Source organism: Gekko japonicus, unplaced genomic scaffold (assembly GCF_001447785.1).
Source record: "Gekko japonicus isolate JY-2015 unplaced genomic scaffold, Gekko_japonicus_V1.1 scaffold182, whole genome shotgun sequence".
NCBI classification, from domain to species: domain Eukaryota; kingdom Metazoa; phylum Chordata; class Lepidosauria; order Squamata; family Gekkonidae; genus Gekko; species Gekko japonicus.
The window spans coordinates 738,310-760,450 of record NW_015173128.1 but is presented as its reverse complement, the minus strand read 5'-3'; the positions used below and the strand labels follow the sequence as shown (position 1 = coordinate 760,450).

Here is a 22,141-nt window from a genome sequence, read left to right as displayed (position 1 = left end):
ATTCAGATTCCTATACGCCAAACCCACTAGAATAGACCCCCGCTGAGACTCCACCCGTTTGGGGCAATAGCCTCGCTACGGGCCCGCCCCACGCCCCGCCCCCGCGCAAGGTGTCTCCGCCCTCCAACGGGAAGCCCCGCCCCCTCCCTCACCGGTTGCGCCGCATCCATTCCATGAGCGCGCGCACTTCGGGGACCGTGGCCAGATCCGGCCGCGCGGTTGCGAACTGGTCGGGGAAGCTGCGGTTGAGGTCCTTGCCCCCGGCGTTCTCGCGCCCTGCCGGGCCCTTGCCGGCGGCGCCTGCGCAGTCCCCTTCGGTGGCGCGCGCGAAGCCATCCGGGTTGAGGCTGGGCATGAGGTAGAGGTCGGTGCTGTTGAGGAGGCGGCGCAGGCGGGGGTCTCCCTGCAGCCAGCCGGACACCAGCTCGCGAGCCAGGCGCACGAGGAGGGCCCGGCCCAGCGTCTCGTCGCCGTGCATGTTGGCCACCAGCTTGACTTGAGGGCGGCCGGCGACGGGCGGCCCGCCGGGATCGGCATCGGGGCCCGCCTCCACCTCCGGCAGGTTGGCGCCGAGGCGCAGCACCCACAGCTCCCGCCCCTCTCCCGAGCGGCCGATGGAGAAGAGCCGCGCCAAGCCCGGCGGGGCCTCGTCCTCCGCCAGCGAACGCAGCGAGGACGCCAGCTCGGCCTCGTCCATGTAGTGCATCGCCAGAGCCGCTCCGGTCACCGAGGTGTTCGCCGCCGTCGTGGAAGCCGCAGCCTCGGCTTTCTTAATGTGCGCCGTCTCTGCGCGCCATAGGAGCAGCAGTAAGGGCAGCAAGGGCGCCAACCACCACCGGCCTGCCATCTCCGCCTCAAAGCTTCAGGCAGGCCGCGGTGGAGGGGAAAAGTGCTCTGAGGTGACTCGACACCCGATTGGGTGGGAACGGAAGGGCAGTGCGCCAATCGGGAAAGGGATGCGGAGGGAAGCCAATAGGAAAATGGAGGAGGTATGGGAAAATCAGCCAATGGCAATGGAAAGCCTAGGCGAGACCGGCGAAAGGGAAAGGGTTAAGAAGCAAACGGAAACAGGGAAAAGGCGTTGATGACTGCGAAGGAGGCGGGGAGAAGACGGAGGGGGCCAATGAGAGGCAGGGAAAGCGGTGACGAAAGAAGACGGGCAAGCTTTGAGAGTTCTGGCTGACTTTAGTGGATGGGCAGGGAAAAACATATCGGGCAGAGAGAGCCGGTTCGGGATGTTCGCGTCGGGGCAATACTTTCGAAGGGGCTGGTGGCGTTAGCTGTTACAGTTTAGAGTCTTGGGGCATCGTGAAAACTTTTCCCGTGTCGTGCATGACTCTTATCCCTGTATAATGCACCCTTATGAATGACAGTAGAACAAAGTTTGAGTCCAGTGGCACCTTTAAGAGCAACAACGTTTTATTCAAGGTATGAACGTTCGTGTGCACGCGCACTTTTTCAGATGTGCGTGTGCATGCACACGAAACTTCATGTTGTTGATCAGTTGCACAGTCGAGTCCGACTCTTCGTGAACCCATGGGCCACATCACGCCACGCCCTCCTGTCTTCCGCCGTTCTCCGGAGTTTGCTTAATTTCATGCTAAGCTCACACCTTGAATAAAACTTTGTTGGTCTTAAAGGTGCCGCTGGACTCAAACTTTGTTCAACTGCTTCAGACCAACACGGCTGCTCACCTGGATCTATGAATAACAGTTTTAAGTTCGCAAGGTTTCTTAGGAATATCCCCCTCCCAACTGAATTTTAATAAGGCTAACCACTTTTTATTACACTGTCACCATTATGGACAAGATCTTGTTCCATTAGGAGTACAGAAACAGATATACAATACATGGAAACTAGGAGATAGAAAAAAAAATCAGCATTTCTCCTCACCCCAAGCATTATTAGCGTTGCTCCTTACTTACTCCCTCCCCTTATAGGCAGAAGTGGTTGCTTGTATGTCTCCCATTTCAGACATTAATATTGAAAGTCTTTCAAAAAGTAAAAGCATTTTAGCACCTTAGCTTTAGGCAGCTACCCAAACCTGTGAATTTTCAAATTGGCATGAATTATGAATATAAGCTCTGTAGAGGTCTTTTTTTAATTTAAAGCTGCTATTTTTAAAAAATGAAATGGTAGTGTTGCAGTGTTATGGATATTTTCATTACTTCTCCAGAAACAATCACAAGGATTTCACCCTTGGAAAGGAGTAAGAAATCACATGGAGGTCAGAGAACAATTAAGATAAGGTGTTCGGGATAAAATATGGCAATCATCCCTTGAGTTCAAGATGCATTAATGTTTAAAAAACGTTCTGAGTAAATTTCTCTTAGCAATACTTTCCACATTGGACCAGTTCAGATCAAAACTTCTACCTCCAACATCTAGATTTCATCCTCTTCTTAACCAAGGTTGGTTCCCCCCCCCCCACTTTTAACACTTCTGTTTTCAACACATTGCATTGCGCGAATGCTCTCTGCTTAACAGACCTTACTTCCAACCATGCACTGCTTGACAGATCTGCTCTGGAAAACAAACTGGGCTTCAAAATACCATGGTTCTAATTCTTTCAAATCTCCCACTTTTGCTCCCAAATTAATCTTAAATCCATTGTTGTTGTTGCTCAGTCACACAGTCGAGTCCGACTCTTCGTGACCCATGGACCACATCACACCAGGCCCTCCTGTCTTCCTTAAATCCATTATCAACCACTAACTGACTTCGAAATCGTAATAAAACCCACACAGGAACCCAAAAAACATCTTATATCTTTCCTATACAACGTTCTTAACAATTTAGATAGCCACATGCATCTCTCATACCACTCAGCTTGGCATAAAGCATGTGGGGAAGTTCTTCCAGATGCTTTTTGGAACTCTGTGGCACTCTCCCCCATTTAACACAAAAATAATTGCTATTAAACTACAAGCTTTTAAACTAGTGTCCCATTGTTACCTAACCCCTAGGAAAATGGCTCATTCAAACTCACGGTTCACTCCTTTATGTTGGAAAAAATGCAGATCTTTTGGTTCTAATCTTCACTGCTGGCTACATTGCCCCCAAATCAAAAATTTCTGGGACATGGTTCTAACACGCATAGAATCTACTACAGGTCTCAATATCCACCCTTCTCTTGCTAGAACCAGTTTGGTGTAAGTGGTTAGGAGTGTGGACTCTAATCTGGGAGAACCATGTTTGATTCCCCACTCCTCTGCATGCAGCTGCTGGTGTGACCTTGAGTCAGTCACAAGTTCTCAGAGCTGTTCTCTCAGGAGCAGTTCTTGGAAGAGCTCTCTTAGCCCCACCTACCTCACAGGGTATCTGTTGTGGGGAGAAGAAGGGAAGGAGATTGTAAACCGCTCTGAGACTCCTTTAGGTACTGAAGGGTGGGGTATAAATCCAATCTCTCTCTCTCTCTCTAATCTTTTTTTGAATGGTTGGAATACCATGCAACATGCACATCCCAAAAGAGAAATCGTTCCCATCCTTCTCTCAGCTGCTCAAACAGCAATTGCTACTCATTGGAAAAACACACCTTCCCCCAAACGTCTCTGGCACAAGAAGCTTTGAGACTTTTACATCATTGCTAAAATAACAATTAACACTTCTCCTCTCACCTCTGCCTCCTCTCTTTCTAACTTTTCTGCAACTTGGCTCCCAATTATTGACTATTTAACGGAACAAGGTAAAATCCCAAGTGTAATAGATCAACTACATCTATGGTGATAGTAACATGATTATGTAGCTTAGTGACGCTTTCTCTTTTCTCTTTTTATTTTATTCCCCCCCTTCTTTAATAATAAATATACTTCTGATCAACATACACTAGCTATGACTCAGTTTTTTAATTGCAATTTCAGATATTGTCAAATTCTCAAGACTCTGTATTCTATGTTCATCATTCAGTAAAATGTTATTTGGGGAAAAAATGTTCTGAGTGATTGGCTGATGGCCCGGTATGCTGTATAAACTCAAATGGTATTCTCTTACCAGTTCAGGTTTATGTTGGAGGTTCTGGGGAGTGGTCCTCTGGTCCTGAGGCACTAAAGTAGAGTTCTCTAATACGTAGAAGGCATTACCAGTTGCCTTTGTCTAGGACGCATTCCGTAATGGCTTGAGCTTTTTTGCTGGCTGCCCCATACTTGCTGGATAGTCTCCCAGAAGAGGTCAGAGGGCCTCTGCCTTCTGGCAGGGTTATAAAACTGACTTATTTTTGAAAGCTTTGAAGGCAGTCTGACTCTGGCCAAGAAAGCAACTGTTTTTATAGCTACTAACAGAGTGATTGTTTACTGGCTGTTTAAATACAATTTTTAAAGTATTGGTTTGTACTGTTTTTAAGTATTTTGTATTGTATACAGTCTGTCTGGAAGGAGGCAAGTTTATACACATTTTAAATGAAAGGAAGTGGTGAGGTTTTCATTTGTCCCGTGTCACTTGCAATGTGCCAATGTTAGCCCCTTTACCTAAGAAATGAAGGTCACCCACTCTCCAGCACCTCTAAAGTGGAGAGTAAAGTACATAATCACACCCACTGAGATCTTGCTTCACCAAAGCAGATGTGGAATGTGAGTCTGAAATAAGAATACACTCTTATTTGCTTGATAGCAGGAAGCCTTTCTCCCATTCTCAGAAGATAAAACCCCATACGAAGGGGAGGGGAGGGAAGCTTGAAATTCACAAGTAACCAGAAAGGTATAACTTTAAGCCATAGTTCTCTGTGTATGCCTTCTATTTGGACTTTCATTCGTCAGAGTACTGTCATTTTCTAAAGGGACTTTGTATATGGACTCTACAGTCAAGTTTGTGAGTGGTTCCTGCTTGGCTGAGCAGAGCAGTTGGGAAACAAAACACTTGTAATTCTAAACCTCTGCAGAGGTTTCCTTGAGACTTGAGTGCAGTTGTGAAATCAAGGAAATAGAGAGGTAGGAAGAAGGCATTGACCCGTCAGGTATTCCTCAGTGGGAACATTGCCTCTAGAATTGGACTAATGCCACAAGTGACTCACCCTCAGCTTAAAACTGGTCAAGCCCATCCCTTAGATCCCTGGTTGCGTGTGTGCATGCAGCTCCTGCAATACATCGAACCACAAAGTCTTTATTAAAAAAAAAAATGATCAAGGGAGGAAGTGCTACCAAGCAAACAATTCAATATATTTTGTACATGATGGAATTATACCCCACAGTAAGGGAGAGCAACAGTTTTCCTGTTGATTTCAGTGGCAGTGTGAATTTAGTAATGCTGTTTGCAGTGAGGCGAGTACTAAATAGTCTTTATGGAAGGATGAGTTTCTGGTTTATCGTATGTCTTTGGGATTCTTACTTTTTGTCAAATACTAATTTATAATAAAAACCATTTTTCACTTCCCCTGGGGTTGTGGACCTGGCTGCTTGTCACTTTGAAAGCCACATGGGAGTATTTTCTCCCCCTTTCACCTGCCTGAAACCTGATCTGAGCTAGGTCTCAGGTTGAGAGATTAGAATGTGGAAAGTGAGCATCTCTTCAGCTTATCATGACCTAGATCTTTTCAGGCATGTAAGGTTTTGGGTTACACTCTGGACCTGACTGGCAATCGTTAATTGATTATTTTTTTGGTGGCTGTTCTGACATATTTTCACAAAAAAGTACACCACTTCCAACTGTGCTGCTTTCACCTGTCTGCCTTTGGCTTCTGTAGCTGGGAGCTGCAAACAGCTTTAGGGTTAATGGTTCATGCTGTTTTACTTCCAGGTTCTTACATAGGCTGTTGCCAGATGTCTTCAGATCAAAAGGCAGAAACATTCATGGTGCAGCATTAAGTGATGATCTTTCTGCCTGACTGTAGAATTGTCATTCTGCAGACCTGAAGTTAGTTATGGTTGAGCCTCATGGTGAAGCTGGGTCCTTTGTGCACCACAATACTTAATGAACAGAGAGTGATTAAAATGTGGAATTTGCTGCCAGATGATGTAGTGATGGCCACAGGAATAAACAACCTTAAAAGGGTGTTAGATTCATAGAGGAGAAGTCTATCAATGCTACTAGACATGGTGACTGAGGGGGAAGCTCCACATTCAGAGGCACTAACCCTCTGAATCCCAGTGCCAGGAGGCAACATCAGAGGAAGAACTCAGCCTCGATGCCCAGTTGTTGGCCCTCCAGAAGAACTGGTTGGCCACTGTGTGAAACAGGATGCTGGATGGAGATGGACCTTGGTTTGATCCAGCAGGGCTCTTCTTATGTTCTTAACTATCCCATTTCTCACAATAATCATAAGCATCATTAGCTACAAGCTAGAAAGTTCCCATTTCAGAACTCAGCTCTGTTGTGAACTTGCTGCTTGGCCCAAGGCAATATGTCATTTCTCAGCCCCAGTAATTCAAGGATAACAGTACTGACTGACTTGACAAGATTGTTGTTGAGGTTCCTGAAGTAATTCTTGCAAAAAGCATATAGTGGTTTTTTAAAAGCTGCTTATAAATATTAAAAGCATCTTTCAGAGTGTTTTGTGTCATTTTGTTCTTTAAAAAGTATATTATATAACTTTGTTTTTGCATATTTCTTTTGATTAATACAGCCATGTGAAATTTCGATCAATACTACGTTGGATCGCTATAATAGGAAAGCCTTAAGTTTGGGGTTCCTGACCACTTAATGCCTGTTATTTTCCAAACTTTCCATAGAGATACACTGCTGATACAGAGGGCTGTTGATCCCAAATCTTGCCTTTCCACTCCCTCTAGTGGACAAGCAGCACCGGGGCCAGCAAAACTGAAAGTAGATCCATGAGGGTTTCTTAGCCAAGCTAGGTGCGTTCATTCAAGGTGACCACAGGAAACCAACTGAAAAGAAATGTGTGGTCTTTCTTCCCTTCCTTGGAGGGATGCTTTTCTCTGAATCACCTGGATTTGGCCTCAGAGGGACAAGGAGCCTCCCTTAGCCCTGGATTAGTCCTGCGCTGACTTAGTTTAAGACAGTTTCTTTTCCTATAGATAAAATTAACATTTTCCCTTTTTTTTATCAAGGGAAAGTAACAACAACAGCAAAGATACTGCCATTCATTAGCACTACAATGATTTTCCTGGTGCATCATCATCAGAGTGCTATAGTCTTCAGTGCTACATCTGTACACTCCCACTTCAACACATCTGGTTCTAACTTGGGAGCATGCCAATGTGCTTTTTATTACCCCAACCATAGCCCAGTTAGGCTGAATGGACAGGCTACAAAAGCACCACCACGTCTAGACTCAATATAGCTGGTGGAGTCTAGCCAGGTTGGGTTAGTTGAGTGGGTCCCAGAGGTAAGAAATGCCGCTCTGTGGAAGGGTATGCAGCCAACTGCTTTGAAGAGGGTGGTCATCAGACCCCCTCCTGAAGGTGACCCTAGACCCTCTCGAGCTAAATAACTACCGCCCAGTGGCCAACATTCCTTCTTTTGGGCAAGGTGCTTGAGCAGGTGGTGGCTACACAACTTGGAGACAGATTGTCTAGACCCCTGTAATGGTGTATTATGCTCCCCCCATAAGGGAAGTATTCCTTTTAAAACAGACACATGGAAATGAAGGGTGTCTTTGCCTGTTCAAAAGGGAGACATTAACCTCTAAACTACAGAGCTATATCGAGACAGCTGTTCTCTTCAATAGCCAATCTCTATAAATGAATAGCCCTCTGACTGAAGAGACGTCAGAACTTTATTTATTCCAGGGGCAAAGTGAAAACCTTGTAACCCAGCCAAAGATCACTCATGTTTATCTTTTACGACTTGTATTTAAAATCAATCTAATTACTCTTGAAATGCGTAAATATGAGTCAGGGTGATACAAATATAGTTGCCTGTGTAGATGAAATTAGAAAAATATAAATATCATCCCTTATCCTAGCTATCTTAAAATTAAAAGATGAAATACTATTCCTAAAATTCTTATTAAAGCACTTGCAGAAAGATTAGGTAGTCTCACGCAGTCCACATCTGAGAGATTCAGGGGTGCTTTGGGTGTGGCTATCTTACATAGTTGGAGCAGCGGTGGCTCAAGTGGTTAAGACGCTGATCTGCAGGCTGTGGAAGGTCGGTAGTTCAGCAGTTCGAGACCCGAGTGTGCTGCATGACAGAGTGAGCTCCCGTCTCTAGTTCCAGCTCCTGCCAACCTAGCAGTTCGAAAGCAAGACATTGCAAGTAGATAAATAGGGACCACTTCAGTGGGAAGGTAACAGCGTTCCGTGCCCCTTGGTGTTTAGTCATGCTGGCCACATGACCATGGAAACGTCTTCAGACAGCGCTGGCTCTTCGGCTTAGAAACGGAGATGAGTCAGATTTGACTGGCTTTCGAGCAAGGGAACTTTAACCTTTTATCTTACATAGTTGGCCAAGTTGAGAGTAGGAGGCACCATGCTTCAGTGGTTCCACTCTTGCCTGCCTGGCCAGTTCCAGAAGGTGGTGCTGGGGGACAGCTACTCCGCCCCATGGAATTTATCTATGGAGGCCCACAGAGCTTGATCTTGTCCCCCATGCTGTTTAACACCTACATGGAACCACCAGGAAAGATTGTCTCGGGATCTGGAGTAAGTGCAACTAATATTTGAATGACATCCAGCCCTTTCTCCTTAATAACTTAGTTGGGTTGGTCTGAGGAAGTTCTGAACAGGTGTTTGGAGAATGTAATAGAATGGATGAGGGCAAATGAACTGAAGCTCACTCCAGATAAGAACAAGGTACTGCTTGCCAATGGGATTGAGTCAGCCTGTCCTGGAGAGTGTTGCACTCTTCTTTGAAGTTTGGGGGTTCACAGCTTGAGGGTGCTGCTAGTCGCTGGCCTACAGCTAAAAGCTCAGGTCTCCTTGGTGGCACATAGCGTCTTTTATCAACTTTGGCTAATATGCCAGCTAAAGTTGTTCCTTGAAAAGAGTGATCTGGCCGATCACATCCAGATTAGATTATTGTGTGCATTGAAAAATGTCCAGAAACGAAAGCTGGTCCAAAATGTGACAGGCTACAGTCAGGGGTGCGATGCAGGAAACCTGTCACCCCTGCACTGAAAGATCTCCTCTTGCTGACCGTCTGCTTCCGAGTTCTTACCTGTAAGGCCCTGAACAGCTTGGGGCCAGGTTGCTTGAAGGACTGCTTCCTCCTGCACTGTCCAGCACACCAGTTAAGATCTTCCATACAATCCCATGTATGCTGCCCAGAGCTTCTTGGAGGAAGGAATGGATGAAATCCTAACCAATTTTTTAAAAAAATAATGATTCATGAGATGCCTGGGTGCAACCTTATGGGGTCAAAATCAGCAGTCACATGCAATTAGTTTCTTGTTACTCATTGCCTCAGCTCCAACCATAAATCTGGGAAAGGAGCATTTTCAGGCAAGTGTTTACCCAGGAAGTCCTTGAAAGAGAGGAGGCCTTGAACTTGATTCATCTGACTCATTTGATGCTGCCCTACAATAAAGCCATGCAAGTTTGAGCATCTATAAAAGCCAGGGAGGCTACATTCTGCTCTTCTTTGCAAGACTGAAGCCACTGGGCCCCTTCGTGAGGTATGTGTCACCCTTTGGAAGCCTAGGAGAGGAGGCCAATGATGACGGGGCTACAACAACAAGTCCTTTTCTAAAGGCCCTTGGGCACAGCTTTCACTCAGAGGAAATTTTACCTGCAAATTACTCCCGGGATGAAAGTCTCAGTAGGCTTCAAGAAGTCTTTCTCCAGTTTGTTTGCTGGCATACAAGGCGCATTGCCTTGTTCAGCTTGGTCTGTGGGTGTACGGATGATAGCGATTGTGGGTTGAATTCAGCTGAATTTGCAGGGTGTCTGCAGTAGCCGTGACGCTCTCTTGCCCCCTGCCTGTTGCAGATCTTGACCGGATCGCTTCTCAGATGGCCCCAAAAGTGATTCCAGGATTCCTTTTCAGAACATCCATCCTCATAATAATGCTTTTGTCGTACACCGGTGCAGGTGGGTATTGAGCCAGAAATGCAGAACCAGATCTGAGTATTTGAACAGAGAGCTGCTTAATGTTCGGGTAGCATAGCAGTGGCAGATCCCTGCTCCTCTGTCTTTCCATCAAAGTCTGTCAACTGCTGATGTTTGGTAGGGGAAGAGAGCTGGGAAGGAACAGAGAGGCTCTATTTATGTTTGTTTTTTTGAAATGAATTAAGCTCTATGTCTGCCCTGTAGTCCAAGTCTTCTAATGCCCAACGTATGCAATAAAATATCCCTTTCTCTCCCCAGATGTAGGGCTGACCATTAACGCTAACACCGCTGACTACAAGCTGCCTACAAGGCCAGGCCTAATGCAGTCCCTCTGGTGCGCTGTACAGAATCACAGCCATGAGGAGGAGTTGCTGTGGCTCCGGCAGGACGGGACGGTTGACCTGAAAGATGGAAACCGAGTGAACGCCAGCAATATCTGCATCTCCCCTGTCACTATGGATGACAATGGGGTTTCCTTTACCTGCAAGCTGGCCCGGGATGAGTCCATTCAGATCTCCGTGGTACTGGATGTCATGTGTGAGTAGTCTGGGTGGTTGTTGACTGTCAGGCGATGGGGGGGGGAAGCTGGGTTAGCATTGTGGAGCTATGGACTGAGTCTGCTTTTTTACAAAAGCAGGGAGTTTGGATTCTGCATTGTGGAGCTATCGACTGAGTCTGCTTTTTTACAAAAGCAGGGAGTTTAGATTCTGCAACCTGTATAAATCATGCTCTTATTTTGCACACCATCCTGAGGTTCTTGGGGGAAGGGTGATATAAAGCTAAACCAATCCTGCTTCTCCTAGTTGAAGGGAAGGGGGTTCTGGGTGGGGAGACAAAAATGTACCAGGCACTGAAGGCTTCTCTCCCACCCACTCAGTCCTCCCAATCACTGACGATCTTGCTGAGTCCCCTCTCTGGGGTCCAATATTCCTCAATCTCACCTGCATGCATTTATCCCTGTTTTGTAGCTTTGGCAGCTACAAATCGGCTTTTACATTTTAAAAATTAAAGCTGAAGTTCCCAGGTTGCTGAATCCTGTGCCCAGTACTGTGTTGCAAGTCCAAGACCGGATACGTTTGCCTTCAGTAACTCATACCTGAAGTCACTGAAACTTATCCACCTTCTCACATATATTGGTCTCACAGTCTTAGTAAGGAACAAGTTGGGCAAACCCATGGATATGTTCCCACCTAGAGATATGGAGGCCCAGGAAAAGGTGAACATCCCTCTACAGATTTTCTTTCAATTTTTCTGCTGGAATAACTGGAAATGCTGGGGAGCATTAAAAAAAAAATTGTGAAACCTCTTCTTTAGAATGAGCGAATGCTTTTAAGATGATGTTTCAGTCACTCAGAATGTACAATCCATTTTTTTTAATTGTAGACTATCTAGAGCATTAGAGAATACTAATTCATGTGTACATTATAGATATATACAATATTATCATTTATTGTTTAAATATGACTGTGACACCCTCCTTATTAGGGAGGACTAGTTTCACTTTAAAAGTTCTCTTTATTTTGTTTAACTGGGTATTTTTGCTGCCACCAGGAAATTTTAAGGATTTCCAAACCTTTATGCTTTTACTTTTGCTCTTACTAGTTTGGTAGACCGAGTTTAAGGCTTACGAGGAACTATGTGGTCCTGGGAAGTATTTCATTCAGAGCTGGTATAAACTTGGATAAAATAGGATTTATTGAAATAACTACTAAATAAGAGGGTGGTACACTGTAACTAGTAATGTGTAAATGGTGAACAATTGCTTTGGTATCACACACAATCTTATCCCTCACTGACAGGGATCTTTTCATGTAACTTTGTAACACTTGTTTATCTCAATGCCATATATGTTCACTGTTTCACTCCAGTTTATTATGACACTCAGACTTTCCTTTAACTTTTCTTCTCTTAAACTTTACTTTTTCCTATACACTCAGCTTTCAGCTCTCTTTCTCTTTCTCACGGAACAACCTCAGCTGTCAGCTTCTAACTGCTTCAACACAGAACTGCTTGTCTACATCAACTGTCAACTTGTAACTGAAATTCCTGACTGACTCACATACTCATCCACCCAGATTCACTTCCAAAACCCCTCCCCTTCTCTGTCAACCACCAATCATATCACACTTGCCTCTCTCAACCGCTCTAGTCAATCTACCACAGCCATGCAACCAAACTTTTAAAGAGACACACACACACAAAAACAAGGAATCATTACAATGACAAATGTTGTTCACCATCAATATGCTATAATGTGTATGATGGTGATAATGGAAGAGTTCAGTATAGGGAGAGTTGTAAGTCTTGAAGAGTAGAAAACTTAATGTCTAAATATGCTGCCAGTCCTACTGTGGCTGTATAGGACTGTTCTGTCCAAATAACACTTTTTTGTGTGTTTAACAGAACATTTTTTTCTATTTTCAACCATTTTTTCTTGGACAGCAAAAATTAAGACACATGGCTAAGGTAGCATAAGGTACAAAAGTGTGCAGCATTCTCTCTCTCTCTGGTATTGGGTATATTTGCACTTTGCTTCTAGAAACCTAAGGCTGTAGCCCCAAGCAAATCTACTCAAAATCCTAGTGAGCCCTGTTCACTGGAGGCTTACTCCAGAAAACGTTCTTAGGATCACACTGTTAGGCATTTCATATGTTGGGATTTCATACATTTGTCAAATAGTGCATTTTATATGCTAATTAAGTAATAAATGATGTCTTTTATGTTGTTAGACTAGCAAAACACATATAAGTTTGATACAAAATTAAGTATTTTGGAAAAAGAGCAATTGAAAATTTACCCCCCAAATTTAGGTTTTTTCCATTTAAAAAATCCACACCAATGGCTTCAATATTTAGACATTTCTTTACATTTCTATTTAGACCCCAGGAAGTTTCAGATGGTGTTCAGAAGCCACAGACAGGATTCTGTATAATCTGCAGAGCGCGGACAGGGATGTCAGCACTGTTAGACTGCCCTATAGACAGCCGTTGCCATGTTAAACCCAGAGAATAAACAACACAAAATAACTGGGATGCTGTCTTCTAATTCTGGAGTTGCATAGAGGGGTCCCTCCTGAAGGTTTCCATGCACTCCAGATTGTTCCCCAACAAATGTTGGTCCCATTAAATATTCTGTTTCTTTTACCCCAGGTGCCAAGTGAGAAAATAGAGAATCTGAAATTAATTCAGTTTATGATATGCCCCCCCCAAAGAAGCACATTGAAATTTAAACAGAAAACTGATTTTAATAGTGTTCACTTTTATTTTTATCACTGTTTTGCATTTTGTCCTTTGGGACTAGAAACAGGAGGATTTTTAGATGATTTGTCTCTGGTCTTGCTAAGTCGTCTTGGGGGAAAGGGCAGTGAAAGACATGATACTGACATGATTCTTTGCTGGTACTTAATAGTCCCTCCTACCCTAAGTGGAGAAGATCCTTCCTCAATATTCGAAGAAAATGATGTGACACTCAGCTGCCACGTGAAGGCTAACCCTCCAGCTCAGATGGTTTGGTATAAAGACAACAGCACCTTGGTTTTGGAACCTGCCCGTCACCGAATTTCCCAGACCACCGAGCTCTTTCAGCTGACGATCGAGAGAGTCCAGGAATCTGATGGTGGGCTGTATACTTGCGAGGCCATATCTGCCCTGGGAACAGCACAGATAGATTTTCACTTGACTGTCGAAGGTAATCCTGCAGTAACAATGTTGACTGGCCATATGACCAATAGCAAGTGACAAGACCTGCTGGCAATCCGCTGAGGTCTGTAGCCTGACCAGCTCGCACTGTCTTGCCCTATGGTTGCCATTCTACCCTGGCCTGTTTGCTTACATGTACTGGGTGCAGGTAGAGATTACCTTATGCACATTTACCTGAAAAACTCAAGAGCATTAGCTGAAGCACACACAAGAGCTAGGGAGCTTGGCCTTTGTTTCAAATTCCGAAGGCAAAACTAGTTGCCTTAAGCTTTTGGAATTCTTAAGATTCCAGTCACGGAGAACTGGTAACTGAGCATCCATGGAATCAAGGCCAGGGTGACCATTAATGAGCCATGGGCTGCATGAGTAGCCGTTTGACGGCCCTGCCTTTTGGCAGGAGACTCAGACCAGATGGCCTTTTGACCTGCTCTCATTCTAGAATCCCAGGAAGGGCTTGGAGTAAATAGTAACAGCAACAGCATTTGTATCATGCTTGTGAATGTTGTAAGCGCTTCCCTATACACATGAAGCTGCTTTATACTAAATCAGACTATTCTTCCATAGGGATGCCAGGTCTGGGTTGGAAAATACCTGGAGACTTTGGGGGGTGGAGCCAGGAGAGGGCGGGGTTTCAAAGCAGCCATTTTCTCCAGGGGAGCTGATCTCTGTCAGCTGGAGATCAGTTGTAAAAGCGGGAGATCCCCAGGCCCCACCTGGAGGCTGGCAGCCCTATTCTTCCATCAAGGTCAGTCCTGTCTACTTTGACTGGCAGTGGCTCTCCAGCGTCTCAGACTGAGGTCTTATAGTTCACTGGGGGAGGACTTAAGGGACCTTCAAACGGTGGGCTGGCACACTCGGGAGAAGTGCTTTCGTAGAAGGACTCATAAGCACTGCAGCAATTGTAGGGTTTCATGGACTTGGAATTGTCAAGAGTTCCATGGCCCGGAGGAGTGCTCAGCTCTGGGCTGTGATAGGGTGGGTAGAAGGTGGTGTAAGGAGATCTGGCATGATGGGCAGTTTCCCCCGCCTGACCCATCAAGAAACTTCGGGCGTTCAGCTGTAGGCATCCCGCCACCAAGTTTGTTGTTGGCTGGGAGAGACCTTTGCACACGTCTTTCACATATCTTAGGTCTTTCACATCACCTACTGCCTGGCCCTTAACTGGACATGCCAGGGATTGAACCTGGGACCTTCTGCATGGAAAGCAGAGGCTCTTCCACAGAGCCACAGACCCTCCAATACCTAATTACAATCATTACAGTAGCCCTGTGGGATTGATCAACATTTTAATCCCCATAGTGTAGGCAGAGACTTAAGAACATAAGAGATGCCAATGTTGGATCAGGCCAAAGGCCCATCCAGTCCAACACTCTGTATCACACAGTGGCCAGAAATACCAGTGCCATCAGGAGGTCCACCAGTGGGGCCAGGACATTAGAAGCCCTCCCACTGTTGACCCCCCCAAGCACCAAGATGACAGAGTATCACTTGCCCCAGAGTCCCTATCTATACCTTCTGGCTAATAGCCACTGATGGACCTCTGCTCCATATGCTTATCTAATTCCCTTTTGAAGCCGTCCATGCTTGTAGCCACCACCACTTCCTGTGGCAGTGAATTCCAAGTGTTAATCACTCTTTGGGTGAAGAAGTACTTCACTTGAAGTGAGAGAGTAATTTGCCTATACCCACCAAGTGAGCTCATAGAAGAAGGCAAACTCTTCTGAGGTCACTATTTGAGAATCAGGAGTGACTTGCAAGAACATACTTGGGACTTCAACTGGTTGGACCAGTCTTTAGTGTTATAGCACGCATATAAGTGTTGGCAGGATTAGAACTACCAGTATTAGTTTTGAATGGGTTAACCAAAGGCCTTCAGCTCAGTCTGGTCTTGTTTATGATCATAAGAACATAAGAATATGAGAGAAGCCATGTTGGATCTAGTCCAACACTCTGTGCCACACAGTTGCCAAAACCCAGGTGCCATCAGGAAGTCCACCAGTGGGGCCAGAACTCCAGAAGCCCTCATACTGTTGCCACACAAGCACCAAGAATAGAGATCCCTGGTCAGTACAAAGCATCAGCGATTCTATTTGGCAATTACCAGGTGTGTGTCCCCCACTGAGTGAACACACAAACACAGTTTCATAAAATAATCCTATGTGTCCAGTATCCAATGATGGTGGTGTCCTTTTCCCTTTCTCTCTGCCCCACAATAGCCGGAAGACTTGCCTTTCCAATGGAGGCAGTCATTGCTGCAGCAGTGGTGGTCGCGCTCACTATCTTCTTTGCTATTGTGGCTCGACGAGAAGCAATACTTAAGGTAAGAAGAACCTAGTACAGGAAGGCCCTCTTTTTATAATACATTATAATAATAATACTTTTTGATTTATTAATCGCTCTTTCCCACACACCTGCAGGCTTAGAGCGATTTACAGTTACTCTTTAACAATTGGACTAACAATATTTGTGGGGGATAGGGAAGACAACATATAGCATTTTAAATTACACACACATCGCAGCTAGCCGGGGCTTCATCTTCGGGCTGGATCAGTCGTGTTCCTACGGCATGTATTCTTGTCGGCTGGCTGATGACGTCAGGGCTTCTTGATGTTGTGCCGCCACACTGCCGCCGCCTGGTCGACTCACTGCACTGCAGGGAAGCCGGCCCAGCTCTTTCATCTTTTTGATCTCGCCGCACCTCAGAAGCTGCACTCGGCTGCTAACACCTCCCCCGAAGGGAGCGGCGTGCCCACCCCCTTACGGGTGGTCCCCAATTTATCTACTCACCGAAGCTTTCGAACCACTGGGTAGACGATGAGCTAGGATAAGGCTTGGTTGCTCACACCAGCACGGGGCTAGAACTGCCAAAGCTTGGCAGTTCAGATGTTACAGTTAAGCAGGGAAAAATCCCCCGCGCCACCGCTCCCGCTTTTATGTATCATGTGATGACGTAAGGAAAGCCCGGGCCCTGGACAAGGGGCTCCAGCACTAAAAGTGAAGTGCTGCAGAGAGGGTAGGAAGGGAGTGGGAAGGGAGCCCTCAGATAAATACGTGTTTAAATTGGCAGCAGCCCTGTAAAACCAGAGAGGAGTTAACTATGGCAGTGATCCTATCCACCAAAAGCAGGTTGCTCCACCCCCACGATCTGTGCACTTCAGTTTTGAGGAAATGCAGGTAATATAACTGGAAGGGCTACATGTGCCCAGACCTGGATAGCCCAGGCAAGCCCGATCTCGTCAGCTCTTGGAAGCTAAGCAGGGTCAGCCTTGGTTAGTGTTTGGATACGAGACCTCCAAGGAATACCAGGGCCATGACGCAGAGGCAGGCAATGGCAGCCCACCTCTTGACCTCTCTTTTGAATGGGGTCACCATAAGTTGGCTGTGACTCGACAGCAAAAAAAGGGGGAAAAAGGCTACACGGGGAAAGTGTGAGGGGGAAAATTCCCATGCTTGATTTCTGGGTGCCAAACTGCTGACTTAAGGGAGCAGAGTCAAAAAAAAGTGACAGTCCTGAAGTAAATTAAAAGTAAAATGGTAAATTCCCAAATCCTTATTTATACCTTTCCTAAGTAAGTGCCAGTCTGGGATTCTAACTGCAACCCAGATGCTTCTGGTAGTACTTGCTACATTTTGTAAGGTGAATGGGTGTCCAGATCCATCTTACAAAGCTCCACTTTTATGTTACAAAGTCGTTGTGTTTGCTGGGGACTGCGAGATGGGCATCCTGTGCCACCTGTGAGATGGGCATCCTGTGCCTCCCAGATGCACACTGGCTGTTTTCTCTCTGTGACCAGTACACATGGAGAAGTGGCTTTAGCCTCTTTTCAGGTCTGCAAACTGTCACAGACCCCGGGCACACCGCCCCGATATCGCGGGGGGAGGCGTGGCTAATTGCCCCGGCGCAGTTTGATCTGCGATTACGCGATCAGACGCGCAGGCGGCACAGCACGGGTCCTTCCCTCAGTGCCAGAGGGTAAACGAGCGACCGGAGGGGAATGCTGCGCGCCGGCGCGATCACATCATGGGCGTCTGGAGGCAGCCCGTGGCAAATGTTTACTAGTACCTTGGAGGTACTAGTTTTTAAATGCGCATTGTCGGCGGTAAGCCACGGGTGCGCGCCACTTCCCAGATGTTGTGGTGTGATCGCGCCCGGATAATCCGCCCACCTTCCGTGCCTCTCCCGCAGCAACTTTGCCGTGTGACCGGGGCCCTATGGAGCCACTGTTGGATCCATTGTGAAACTGGGGTGAAGCAGTGTAAGTAACATGATTTTTACAATGGAGCCAATAACAGCATTCCAGGACAAAAAATAGAAGGGAGTGGAGGAAAGAAACTCCATTTCCCCCCGCTACCCATGGTCACAGTGAAAACCACATGTGTTGTATCTGGGACTGTGTAAAGCAGTCTAATACAGGAGACCCGTGGGGGACAAGTATCTGTTTTGGTGTGGCCAGCAGAAGGCAGTCTTCTCTCAGGGAATTTCCTTGCCACTCCAGCCTTGGTTTATCCTTCAGCTTAGAGAACAAAATTAAAAAGGACTGCAGCTATATTGTGCTTTCTGAAAAAAGGAAGGCATTGTAGTTCGATTGATTCTCTAGTCCGATTTGCCTTCCTATTCCAATAATATCTACATGGCACTTTAGGGTTTTGGCATCGTTACTCACACTGCGCCTGGCTTTCTGCTGGGAAGGAGCAGGTGGCACAGCATGAGGTCAGGGGAGAGGGAAAGAACTTCCATCCACCCCATGCCAGGCAGGCCAGAAACTGGTCACTGGACCGGATTGAAACTTGGCAGCTCCTAGTCTGATCCAAAATGCGTAACCTGGAAGAAGTCCTGTTGAAAATGTGTTTTGATGAGGTTGTAACACTTTGTTGTCTTTTCCTTTGAAGTGCTTCAGAAGGGCAAACGAATCGCCAAGCAACACAGCACTGTAGAAGAAGAAGAAGAGATTGGATTTATACCCTGCCCTTCACTTGGAGTCTCAGAGCGGCTTACAAACTCCTTTCCCTCCCCCTCCCCACAACAGACACCCTGTGAGGTCGGTGGGGCTGAGAGAACTCTGACACAAACTGCCCTTTTTCAAGGACAGCTGTGCCAGAGCTTGTGACTGACCCAAGGTCACATCAGCAGCAGGTGCAAGTGGAGGAGTGGGGAATCAAACCCGGTTCTCCCAGATTAGAGTCCCCACACTTAACCGCTACACCAAACTGGCTGTATTTGCGTGACTCGACAGTCTGATAACAATCAAAAGATGTTGTAGCAGCTCTTGAGTATGTTCGCTCTTGGCACAGCCAACAGCAGACAGTTCAGTGGCGTCCCCACTTACACTAATTAACTGACATGGGGTCGCTCTCCTGTGCAAGCCCCGCTGAAAGGAGCAGGGGCTGTAGAAGTGTGCCACCCTGCTTGTGCACAGTGACCATTCCTTTCAGTGGGGCTTGCACAAGCGGTTCCAGCAGCACTGCCCCCATCTTGCCCTCGGCCACACATAAATGGCTCTCAGAATTCATTGCCCTGCTTTGCCTAAGGGCAGAGTTGCCTCTGCGTCTCCTGTGATCGAGAGGGCACCCTCAGAATGGCAAATTCCTGCCCTCCCCATTTGTTGGTTTCGAAGCGGCCCCAGGGCCATTGAACCTGTTTGACTCTCAAGAGTTAACTCTGCTTAGCAGCCGCTGACCCTTCCTTGTTCTCCGTTACCTCTGATGATGAGAACTGCTGCTTTAAAAAACCTTTGCCGAGCAGAAGGCTAGAGTCTGACCTCTCCTGGCAATTAGGACCTTTCACACATGACTTTTGAAGATACACGTGTTGTGGCTGTCTTGTGAGATGCAAGGAGAGCTTGAGAAGTGATAAGGGAGGACGCTCGCCACTGGCCATGTTGCTGCCGCTCTGCTTGTACCAGTGCTGGCTTTCTCTTGGTGGCGTGTTCCTGTGCTCAGCCGAAGGCATTGCTTATTCATATCAATATAACCAGGGCTATTTTGGGGCAGGAACGCACAGGAATGGAGTTCCAGCTGGCTTCAGAGTTGGCCACGCCCACTACAGTCAAAACCTCTGCATGCGTGGCTATGGAGGGAAGGCCTGGAGAGCGTCACCTCTCTTGGCGACTCCGAGGTGGGCGGGCCAGGGGGGCTCTTGGAAGGAATGGGGAAGCATTTAAATGCCTCTTCGTGCCTTCTCCGGCCTGTCCAAGGGCCAGCTTGCCAAGGCACCCTGCAGCCACCGGGTGCCACAGCAAGCCAAGGGAAGGCATGGGTGTGTGGCCTAATATGCTAATGAGTTCCTTTTGTTGGTGTGGCCTATTGTGCTAATGAGTTCCTGCTGTGCTTTTTCCACCAAAAAAGCCCTGAATATAACAAGGAAACGTCTTTTGTCAGCCAAGATTCCCTTCCAAAGAAAACATGCCGCTTCTTTGCAAGCATATCTCCCTTTATTTGGTGTTGTGGTTTCTTTTTACCTTTTCTTCCTTTCCCTCCAGGTGAAGGAATTCCCATTTTGGCACAACATAAGAACCTTCCTCAATAGCAGTCACGGGCTGCAGATCCTTCCCCGGGCGTCTGTGGCTCAAATGCCTCCATGATTTATTTATTCTTATTTAAAACGCTGCTTCGCTTTCCCTGTGTACATGTTTGGCTCCTAACTCCATTTCCTTGAAAAATTGGGAATCTCCTACTGGCCAGACTTTTCAAGTGTTCTTCCGAGGTAAAAGATTAACTTCAGGGTTGTCGCTGCCCTAGCAAAGTCAGCCAACGTGTCTGCATGAAAAAAGAAGGGAAGGTGTGTCATTCCCCCCGCCCCCCCCCCCGTCATCAGACAGAGGCAATCTCCATTTTTAATAAGGTTTTAATAAATTACATTTTGAAGAGAGCATCATGACAGGATTTCATAATTGCTTGCTGGTTAACATTCATTATACGGGCTATTAATTCATCTCATTCTCTGTCTTCTCGGAAAGTGAACAAGAGCATTGCCACGTCAGCCTTACACGTTGGGGTGGCAGCACTTCTGCAAGCCGCCTTTTCCTCTGCAGTCCCCGTGGTTTATTTTGCACTTGCTCCTCAAGCTGCTTTTCGGAGGCATCTTGGTACAATGACTTAGAAGTGGGTGAACTGCTCTTGTTCCCTGGAGGCCCCAGAAGAGTCCCTTCTGCAGTGGGTCAGCCTGTTCTTCTGTGCTGTGAACTTACTGAGCCCCCGTAATATTCATAGCAGGGAAGGGCAACACGTACCAGCTGAAGGAAGGCTCATGTGGGTAAAGGCAGGCTTGAGGGGGGCTCCACTCATAATCCCACTTTGGCTATTATGAGGGAGGTGGGTTCTGTACAGGCATATCTCGGCTTTTGCACTGTCACTTGGCTTTCCTGAGAGTTAGACATCTGTTGACCTGTTTATTCTGTTGAGGGTTTTGTTTTTTGTTTTTTTGGTCTTGCACATGAGTTGCCTTGAGTTGCTTTTGCTAGTCATACAAGTAACCATTAGGTTGGATCCCATCTAAAACTTCCCCTTCCTGCAGAAGCCTGAAATGCGGCTCCTGGGGAATGGGGGCCCTCAAGAGCAGCATAAGAGGAGTTTGACTGCTGCCATAGGACAGGGGAATTAGCAAAAATTGCCCAGCCCATAATGCATACACAGATCTTTTCAGTGGGATCCAACCCATTCTTACCTTATGGCTTTTCCTGTTTTTTAAAATAATATTTTGTTAAGGTATGTTCTTTTCTTTCCTTTGTTAACCACCTAACAAAAATGGCTGAGGGAGGCAATAAAAGTATTTTTAACAGGAAAAAAAATGAGGGAGGTGGGAGACTTGGACCACATTGGAAGCAGTGTGGCACAGGGGACTAGGAGACCTGGATCTAAATCTCTGCTCAGTCACAAAACTCATTGAGTTCATTAATTTTAATGGTTTTTATAATCAGTCTTAAAAATTTTGCTTCTATTTTAATGTGATGTTTTCTTTCCATGTTACATAATGTAAAGCAGTTTATGTGTTGGTCAGTGACCGTGAATAAATTCATTCATTCATTCATTCATTCATTGAGTTCATGTCGCTCTGTCTAACCTAGGCCCCGTTCACACGCCGAATTTGCTGTGGGAGAGCCACGAATGCTGGGCAGATTTTCAGGGCGCGATCACACCGCAACATCTGGCAAGCGTAGCGCACCCGTGGCCAACCCGTGGCGTGCCGCCGAAGCTGCGCAGTTAAAAAGTATCTCAACAAATGTACTAGCAAATGGTTTGCCACGGGCTGTTGACGGAATCATTCCATGTGATCGCGCCGGCACGTGGCTTTCCCACGGCTGCCCTCCTTGACGCGCACGGGCTGACAGACAAAACTGCGGTGTGCCGCCGTCGTGTCTGATCGCGTTCTGGCGGGTCTGATTGCGCCGGCGCAAAGAGCCACGCCTCCCCACCACGTTATCTGGCCCGTGTGACCGGGGCCCTAGCTCAGGATGGGAGGGGGAGCTGTTTTATATTTATTTATTTATTTATTTATTCGATTTA

The 22,141-nt window shown here is 46.5% G+C and overlaps 2 protein-coding genes and 1 non-coding gene across 3 annotated transcripts in view; 1 reads left to right on the top strand and 2 right to left on the bottom strand.

Moving 5' to 3' along the window:
- CPD (carboxypeptidase D) overlaps nucleotides 1–858 on the bottom strand; it is a 33,175-nt gene extending 32,317 nt beyond the window's left edge. The window contains exon 1 of the mRNA XM_015422064.1: nucleotides 153–858. Coding sequence (XP_015277550.1) covers nucleotides 153–847 — 695 coding nt within the window. The 5' untranslated portion in view covers nucleotides 848–858. The remainder of the gene's footprint in view (nucleotides 1–152) is intronic.
- Nucleotides 859–8,438: 7,580 nt separating this feature from the next.
- TMIGD1 (transmembrane and immunoglobulin domain containing 1) lies at nucleotides 8,439–18,582 on the top strand. Its single transcript, XM_015422032.1, has 7 exons — nucleotides 8,439–8,537; nucleotides 8,750–8,807; nucleotides 9,822–9,923; nucleotides 10,200–10,478; nucleotides 13,350–13,628; nucleotides 15,856–15,959; nucleotides 18,530–18,582. Exons 1-7 carry the CDS (start codon nucleotides 8,439–8,441, stop codon nucleotides 18,572–18,574), a joined length of 966 nt encoding a protein of 321 aa, XP_015277518.1. The 3' UTR covers nucleotides 18,575–18,582.
- On the bottom strand, nucleotides 14,802–14,873 carry TRNAG-UCC. The gene has a single exon. It is a non-coding gene; the product is annotated as a tRNA-Gly (tRNA).
- Nucleotides 18,583–22,141: the final 3,559 nt, after the last annotated feature.

What these genes read in the sequence shown, in the direction of transcription:
- TMIGD1 (XM_015422032.1), top strand. Translation starts at nt 8,439, where the DNA reads ATGGAATTTATCTATGGAGGCCCACAGAGCTTGATCTTGTCCCCCATG. An exon ending in AGATTGTCTCGGGATCTGGA is followed by an intron (nt 8,538 to 8,749) that starts GTAAGTGCAACT and finishes TCTTCTTTGAAG; the next exon opens with TTTGGGGGTTCACAGCTTGA. An exon ending in GCCTACAGCTAAAAGCTCAG is followed by an intron (nt 8,808 to 9,821) that starts GTCTCCTTGGTG and finishes TGCCTGTTGCAG; the next exon opens with ATCTTGACCGGATCGCTTCT.